The 9,281-nt window shown below is 43.8% G+C and overlaps 1 protein-coding gene across 1 annotated transcript in view; it reads right to left on the bottom strand.

Annotated features, from left to right (window-relative positions):
• Decr1 (2,4-dienoyl-CoA reductase 1) overlaps window positions 1-5,934 on the bottom strand; it is a 42,839-nt gene extending 36,905 nt beyond the window's left edge. The window contains exon 1 of the mRNA XM_045143833.1: window positions 5,850-5,934. Coding sequence (XP_044999768.1) covers window positions 5,850-5,909 — 60 coding nt within the window. The 5' untranslated portion in view covers window positions 5,910-5,934. The remainder of the gene's footprint in view (window positions 1-5,849) is intronic.
• Between the last annotated feature and the right edge of the window lie 3,347 nt (window positions 5,935-9,281).

Here is a 9,281-nt window from a genome sequence, read left to right as displayed (position 1 = left end):
TACAATGCACAGCCCCCAGAAACCTTATGAGGCTCATGTTCCATACACTGCTTTCTGCTTCATGTAACTCCAAACTTGACCATTTGAATTTTGAGAAATAAGCCATGCTCCTACACTTTTCTATATATGATACTCTTTAGAGCAAAATTACTTTAGATGGGCTGGAGCGATGGTTCAGTGGTTAAAGGCACTTGCTTACAAAACTAGATAGCCCAGGTTCAATTCCCCAGTAGCCATGTAAATCCAGATGCACAAAGTGATGCATGCATCTGGAGTTTATTTGCAGTCTCAAGAGGCCCTATTGTGCCCATATTCATATTCCCTCTCTCTCTCTTTCTCTCCCTCCCTCCTTGATGCATGCATCTGGAGTTTATTTGCAGTCTCAAGAGGCCCTATTGTGCCCATATTCATATTCCCTCTCTCTCTCTTTCTCTCCCTCCCTCCTTCCCTCCCTTTTTCCTCACAAATAAAATTATTTGCTTAGAAAGTTACTCTGAGCCCCTATAAATTCCAACTCCTGATTCAAAAGTCATTTCTAGGATCCACCTCCCCCAGGTAGCCTTTTCTGCCTCTAGACACACATAGTAAGTATATGTATATATATTCATTATAACATAATACACTAGACTATCATTTTTAACCATTTTTAATGTGAACCATAGTAATAAATTTGCTCTGTGCAAAAACACAGTACATGCACATTCACTAATGCAACATGTTCCACATGTTAGTGGGCACTGTGCTAGGAACAGTGAACCAGCAAGATGTGCTGCATAGAATTTTAAGTAGGATAAAGAAATCTTTTTTATGTTTTTCAGATATAAAAATACACACCCAACAACAAAAAAAAACTAATTCCATCAGAACAACAGTAACAGCAGAAAGACTAGGTGACTTGACACAACAACAATCAATGTCAGAACAATAGAGAGGAGAAAGGCAGCTTTCTTTCTTAGGTATAGGTAGTGAGGGACATGGGCCCTAAAGAACACAGGAGTCAGGCTGCCCTGGTGGAGACTCCAAGACAACTCCAGTTCAAACACCATCAAGATGGCAACCAGGAACAGCCCTCTGTTCTTTTTGTTTCCTGCTTCTTCTCCCCAGGAATTTTTCCCTGGGCCTTTTTCTTACCTGAAGGCTTATTACGAGTTACTGTGCTTCTCTCTGAACCATAAACCAATTAAGGACCTCTGTATACTTCTAAGCTCATCCTTCCATGATGCCTAATTTACAGAGGCACAAACCAATCAAACTCCTTCTCAGTACATAAAAACCCATTCCAGATTGCTGGTCAGTCACCTGTTTTTCCAGGACCCCTCCCATCATGGAGACCTTCCTTTCCTTTCACTTTTTTTCATTTTAAGATTTTACTTTTATTTATTAGTTAGAGATAGAGAGAGGGAGGGGGAGGGGGAGAGAGAGAGAGAGGAAGAGGAAGTGAGAATGGGAGTACCAGGGCCTCCAGCCACTGCAAACGAACTCCAGACTCATGCACCTGCTTGTGCATCTGGCTAACATGGGACCTGGAGAATCAAACCGGGGTCCTTAGGCTTCGCAGGCATGTGCCTTTCACTTTTAATAAAAGTTAGGGGCTGGAGAAATGCCTTAGCAGTTAAGAGCTTGCCTGTGAAACCTAAAGACCCCAGTTCAAGGCTTGATTCCCCAGGTCCCACGTTAGCCAGATGCACAAGGGGGCACACGCATCTGAAGTTCAGTTGCAGTGGCTGGAGGCCCTGGAGCACCCATTCTCTATCTGCCCCTTTCTCTCCCTCTCTCTCTCTCTCTCTCTCTCTCTCTCTCTCTCTCTCTCTCTCTCTCTCTCTCTGTCGCTCTCAAATAAATAAAGATAAACAATAAAAATTTAAAAAGAAAAGAAAAGAAAAATAAACGTTAGCTCACATGCCCTTCCGCTGTTCTCGCTCAGTATTCATCATGATCAGGGCACTCGATCACAAAAACTGGTAACAAAGAAACATTAAAATAACTCTAAGGGAAAAAGTATTGTAAACTGGGCATGGTGCCACAAGTTTTTAATCCAAGCACTCAGGAGGCAGAGGTAGAAGGATTGCTGTGAGTTCAAGGCCACCCCCTGAGACTATAGAGTAAATTCCAGGTCAGCATGGGCTAGAATGAGACCCTACCTCAAAAATTCGAAAAATAAAAACAGTAACATGACAAGTGCAAGTGAATTTATGTCTCCCTTTTACCATGACAGATGTCTGGGCCATGTTCGCCAAATGTTGACTCTGATTATTTCGAGGTGGCCTCTGAGAGGTCATGTGTTACTCTGTATCAACTGTATCCCATAAATTAATACTAACCAGGAATCATTTTTATAAAAATAGCCATACTCCAGAAAAAAACAAAAGAGTAAGAATGGCAGTGTACACTAGCTAAAAGAAGAAATTCTCAAGCTGGATAATTTTCACAATTTCACAGTGTGACATTTTCTTTCTTAATCAAATTCTATCTTGACACCTAGCTTTGCTGTACTAAACTGATGTGAAGGCCAAATCATGAGTTACTACCCATAGCTTCAAACTTATGGGTGTGGTTGCACACAACTTTAATCCCAGCACTGGGGAAGCAGAGGTAGGAGGATCGCTGTGAGTTCAAGGCCAACCTGGAGACTGCATAGTGAATACCAGGTCAGCCTGGGCTAGAGAGAGACCCTACCTTGAAAAACCAAAAAAAAAAAAAAAAAAAGTTTTATATATATATGTCAGGAGCCATAGAGCAAAAGCCTCTCCATATTGCCTGGGCCTGCTCATAAACTGACTCATTACTCAGAAAGCTGGTCCACCCAGCTTTCTGTTAGGTACTTCTGGAACCAGTCAGCAGACTGCTTACAGAATCTTATCTTTTGCAAAAGGCCAGTTTATGGTCAGGATGTGAATGAAGCCTGGTGCAGTCAGGATGTTAAGCCATTGAGGCAAGATTAGATGAACACCTAATTACATCCCCTCTAGGTTTCCTGACAATTCGAAAGCCCTAAATCACATCAGCCAGCTTATTCCCCCACTTTTCTCCCCTATATAACCACTGTGTAAAAAATAAAGACTCTGAGGCCTTGACAAACATCCAGCATGGTCTCCTTGTGTCTGTTTGCCTTTTCCCACCCAGGTTAGCTCCTCCTCCAGTCCTTGTTCAACTCCCCGCTGGCCAAGGCATGCATATACACACACACACACACACACACACACACACACACATATACATATATACACATATACACATACACACACACACACACACACACATGCATGAGACTATTTCTGCCATAAAAGTGGAGATGTCTTTTCAACATGGATTATCTCTTAAAAATGTCCAGTGCTTAGTTGTTAATTAGCATCATGATAATTATTTCTCTCAAGGGAACCAAGAACAAATGAAAGCAAACTTCATTTTTCTTTTTAATTTTTCATCCCAAAGACACAACACAGGTCCAAGCACTGTTAGGTCTCAAAGTCTGTTGAAGACTCCACCTAAAACAGCATTTCACAGAGTGTTTATCACTAAGGAAACATTTCCTAGGGTACCAAAAATACTTAAATTTGGGATTTTAATTATAACAACTTGTATTTGCTCTCAAAACCATGTTCCCTGGAACCTCCTACTTTATAGATGTTGCAATTTTTCTTCCTAAAGGAATTCAAACTCCATTCCATGTACCAAGGACTAACAGCCAACAGTGTCTCTCTTGACTCAAAAAGCCCAATCTTCAAAACTTCATTTTTCTTATGCAAAAGTATTTCAAGATAGACTAGTTTTCAAATATTCATGTTCTCCATCTCAAAGTGTGACTTCTAATCACGGAAAAAGAATGGGAGAACTTCTGTACGACTTCATCACTATAATCCTAATGACATATTTTGAAAAAAGAACTAAAGTTGACTACCTCATAAAACTAATTGGAGGTTTCCATTGAGAAAGTTCTTAGATAAGGAAAAGGGGATTTCTTTTTAGCTTGTCTTTAAAGAGAAACAGAATCAATAAAACTTTAGGCATGAACATACCATTTTTTCAAAAAATTTTAAAAAAAGAATCATTCTTTGTATTACCACTAGGAGCTGCTGCTCCTCAGAATTTTCTAAGGTGAATCAATATCACAGCTGCCTACTCTACCAAACTTCAGGGAGAAGCTACATTTGGTAAATTAATTTTTTTCTACTTGGATAAAGAAATTCTAGAGCTGGAGAGATCGCTTGGAGGCTAAGGCATTTGCTCGCAAAGCCAAAGGATACAGGTTTGATTCCTCAGGACCCACATAAGCCAGAGGCACAAGGCAGCACATTCCCTACCCCCTCTGCCTCTTTCCCTGTCTCTCTCAAATAAATAAATAAAAGTAAATTTTTTTTAAAAAAAAGTATTAAAACAATAAATTCTGAAGTTTAATTTTTATTTTTTAACTTAGTTGTGGGTAGGAACTGTCTTGGATACTGCTTCTATTTCCTTTCTCTCCCTTTTCCTCCTTTTCTTCACATACATATTTTATTTCCACTAAAGGTCCAATGGAAAATATGTTGACAAAATAAATCTACATATAGGCTAGGTGTTGACTTCTTGTTTGCTTCATTTTTATGTGGCTTTGTGTTATGAAAATTCATTTTACAAAACGGAACCATTCTTGTCACAGCCCACAAAAATATGGAGTTGAGGGGCCTTGGAAAGGCCTAACACTGCTCAGGTATATCTGCTCCAGGGACAGAACCAATGCAACACCTTTTTCAGTCTTTCAGAGAACTTTTTCCTTACCAACTATGGAAGTTCTACCCTGACCTTGAGGTCAGTTTTGTCTGCTGCCAATTAGAACTTGCCAGCAGCTAAAAGTAGGCAAAAGGTCAACACTTTCTTCCAAATAACCTTATATTTCTCCATCCTAACAAAATTCCCTTGTCCTGTGGGGGGTACCAGAGGTCAGTGAGCCTGTCATGTATCTATTGTGTTACACCCTATTTGTCTATTGGAACTCCGTCTCTCTAGTTCTGACATTTGACCATTTGTATTAATGGTTATCTATATAACTAACACATATATAGATTTTCCTGATTCAAAAAGGACTTCCAATAAAGGCAATTTTCCTTTGTGAACTAAACTCCAATTCTAATCCTCTTTCCTCAAGGAGAATGTACCCATTACCTATCACCTACATATTTTGAAACGTACAGGAATGTGCAAACTTTGAAACCAGGTGCCACTGTACCCTACTCACACCAGACCTTCTGATAACAGAAATGCCATCAGAAACCTTGTCTTCCCTTGCCTGGACCTATAAATATCCTGTCTCCTGCTTCCTCAGGACACCTTGCCCTCTCACCTACAGCTCCTCGGTCCTGGGACCCAGTCCTCAACTCTCCCGGTGTCCCGGGACCCCGTCCCCTCTCCTCCCCGCATCCTAGGTGGGACCCTTCCCCTGCCCTCCATGCGTCCAGGGACCCGCGTCCCCTCCCCTCCCCGCGTCCTGGAACCCCCGTCCCGTCCCCTGCCCTCCCTGCGTCCTGGGACCCCCGTCCCCTCCCCTGCCCTCCATGCGTCCTGGGACCCCCGTTCCCTCCCCTCCCTGCGTCCTGGAACCCCCGTCCCCTCCCCTGCCCTCCCTGCGTCCTGGGACCCCCGTCCCCTCCCCTGCCCTCCATGCGTCCTGGGACCCCCGTTCCCTCCCCTCCCCGCGTCCTGGAACCCCCGTCCCCTCCCCTGCCCTCCCTGCGTCCTGGGACCCCCGTCCCCTCCCCTGCCCTCCCTGCGTCCTGGGACCCCCGTTCCCTCCCCTCCCCGTGTCCGGTCCTCGCGCCCAGCGCCCCTCGGAGGCCGACTGGGGCGCCGCTCCCGGGGCCTCTGCCCCTCCTTACCCGCCGAGGACCGAGGTCCCAGGACAGCCGGGACAGGAGCGCGCGGCCGGACGCCCCCATGTCGCCCGCACAGTGCGGGGGCGGCGCCGGCGCCTGGGCGCAAGTTCCGGGGCGGGGCGCGGCGGGGCGTCTGCGCGGGGCCGAGGCCGGCGGGGCGCGCACTGCGGCGGGCCCCGGCGCCCAGCGAGTGCGCCTGTGCTCGGTGACCGGTGGCGAAGCCTCCGGGGTGGGTGTGCTAAGTCCGTGCTCGACCGTGGCGCCGCTGCCAGACGACAACGTGCCGCACGCGCCCCGAGCTCAGAGCTCCGGCGGGACCCCGGGAGCGGCCGGACGCCCGCCGCCCCTGTCGGCCGCGGCCTCGGGGAAGGGCGGCCGGAGCCTCTGCACCCTGGAGGAGCGGGGGTGGAGGATTTTTAGAGGTGTGAAAACTCGGAAAAAAAAAAAAAAAACTCGCAGACAAACTGTGTAGCTGGCTATAAGGGATTTTTTTTTTAGTTATGTCATGAATGCATAGCGTATGTGTACACAGATGTTCGTTTATCAGTTGTCATCATAAAGTGCACATGATTAAAAGTTAAGACATATCAAAACAGGTACACAATCGTGAGCCATTTCACGGTGCCATTTGTAATAGAGCAGGCGTAAACACAGGTCGAAGATGTGGTGTAAATTATAACTACACAAAATGATTTGTAGTAAATACTATATATGGGGGGGGGAGGGAGAGGGAGGGGGAGAGTCAGTCTCATGTCTCAACAACTCGCTAGGTAGCCAAGGATGACACTGAAGTTAAACTCCTGACCCGCTTTTTGCACTGCTTTACAAATGCGCTCCCCTGCTACTATCCATCCTCCTTTAGTAATTTCACAACTAACTGCCGTTACTATTATGATGATGTCCCGTGTTGGGAATATGGCTTAAAATCATCTTGCGGTCAGCTGTCTATAAGAACTTGCATATTGGGCTGGAGAGAGGGCTTAGCGGTTAAATGCTTGCCTGTGAAGACTAAGGACCCTGGTTCTAGGCTAGATTCCCCAAGACCCACGTTAGCCAGATGCAAAAGGGGGCGTCTGGAGTTTGTTTGCAGCGGCTGGAGGCCCTGGCGTGCCCATTCTCTCTCTCTCTCTCTCTCTCTCTCTCTCTGCCTCTTTCTCACTCTCTCTCTCTCTCTGTGTCACTCTCAAATAAATAAATAAAAATGAACAAAAAAATTTTTTCAAAAAAAAACCTTGCATATTGTAGGAAAAGTGACCTCCTCCTGTTCTCATCATATGTGATGAACTTAAAATATGTGTTAATCAACTATGTTGTCAGTCAGGCTTAAGTTATATAGCAGTGTTGAAAGATTAGGGGACTACCCATCCATTCCCCATATCCAGCAAAATCAGTAGTAAGCCCCCACATCAGTCTTCTTATGGTTGCTGGGAACAAATGCCAGACCAGAAACACTTTAAAGGAAGGAAAGGGATTATTTTCTGATTACAGCTTCCAAAGGAAGTCTGTCATGGTGAAAAAGCAGGAGCAGAAAGTATGTATCACATGGTCACACCTCCAAGAGGCAGAAGTATGTAGCCAGAAAGCACTGCTACTCGAAAGGCTTCCCACTCTGGGGTAGTGTCTTCCCCTCCCTCTCAGGCAATCCTTCCTGGAAATGCCCTCACAGATCCATCCACAATATTTGCCTCTTACTTGATTCCTGACCCAGGCAAGTTGATAATAATTAACCATCACAATTAATGCTTTGGATGTAACATAGAAGCCACCAAAATTGTATGTGTACCACGACACTTAAATATGATTCTCCTTTGAGAAGTCCATACCCTACACTCTCAGTGTGTCTTAATCTTTGGACACCTCTCTCTTAATCCCCATGATTAAATCTATGTTAAAAATCTCTTATAATAAATGCCAACCCAGTTTTATACTTGCTCATCAAGAAATTCTTTTCTGCCACAAGGTCAAGAATCTGGCTTTACCTTCTTGGGATCCCTAAAGGATAAGGGACCTCCTCTGGCTGCTGGAGGCAGTTGTAGGATCTGTCTCTGGATGCATTGCAGCTACAAGATGGGCTGATTAAGACTTCATGATTGTAGAAATTGTAATGTTAAAGATCCAGAGCCAAATTATGTTGGTCTATTTTTAGCTCTAATAACCATTTGTTACCCATCTCTGACCTAATATCCTTTTGGATGTATAAAAGACAATTCTTTTGCCACCAACCCCAAAGCTAAGACTGTCAGATATGTGTGTGTGTGTGTGTGTGTGTGTGTGTGCATGTGTATGTGTGTTTATACATATTTTCCATGCTGGGCACTGAACTCAAGGCCTTGTTCTTGCTCAGCATTTTACCACTGAGCTAAATCCCCAAGAACTATCCTATATCTTTAAAAAGAAACTCATAAAACGGTTTCCATATTGGAACATATTGTTTGGGAAAACCTGAATCCATGTTCTTAGGCCATGGTCACTTGTATTTGCCTGAAAAATAAATTATCCTGTATTCCTTTTGATGTGAGAACTGTGTTATATGTAGACAACCTACTTTCTCCAAGCCAACCTGAAGTTTCCACCACCTCACAATAAAATACATTGAGTTGTAATTTCACAGTGGATTATTTCATTCATGTGGTCAGAGTCCTGATGATCCAGACATGTGCCAAAGGCCTCACTTCTGAATACTGCAGTGTTGGTGATCAAGCCTTCAATATGTGAGCTTCAGAGAGACATTTAAGTCCCAAACTGCAACATCACTATTATTATTAACATTTGAGAACTAGCAGCAGACAGTGGTTAGGCAAAGCAGCTTATGACATCAGGTGAATTCTATAGTCCACACACTCAGCCTCTGGACTTGAAAGGCTATAGACTTGGAATTACTTTACCAGGATTTAAACAGAACTATATGTCTCGCTAATATTTAACAAGGTATAAACTCTGTCTGGTTTTCTTATCTATGTCTTTTGTAATAGAAAGGGTTCATAAAATTTTACTTAGGATTAGACAACACATTTAAAGCATGTAGATCACAGCCTTGAACTTTGACAGTAAGTTTTCACTATCATCATGTGTGTAGAGAATGTGCAGTCATTAACCTAGAATTATATAACAATGGATAACATCTTTATTGAAATTTTTCTTTTTTCATGGCACTGTTACCAGTGGACTTGTCTGGACCAGTGTTTTAGGTTATTTATGTCTTATTTGTAGAATTGGAAAAATACACACAAATAGAGCAGCAAGTTATATTTAAAGTGACAGTACAGGATGTATAGCAGGTTACTTGAGTGATGTTGCTCAAAATTCCTGGGTCAGTATTTGAGGCTTCCTTTTATTGGTGCAGGAGGAGGAGAAGTTGGTTGCTAGGGGCAGGGTGAGGGTGGATGTCTGTCATGATGGACAACCTTGAGTTGGGTAAGCCTTTGTTCATGTGTT

Source organism: Jaculus jaculus, chromosome 2 (assembly GCF_020740685.1).
Source record: "Jaculus jaculus isolate mJacJac1 chromosome 2, mJacJac1.mat.Y.cur, whole genome shotgun sequence".
NCBI classification, from domain to species: Eukaryota; Metazoa; Chordata; class Mammalia; order Rodentia; family Dipodidae; genus Jaculus; species Jaculus jaculus.
The sequence above is the reverse complement of the archived record's forward strand: the minus strand, read 5'-3'. Positions and strand labels throughout refer to the sequence as shown.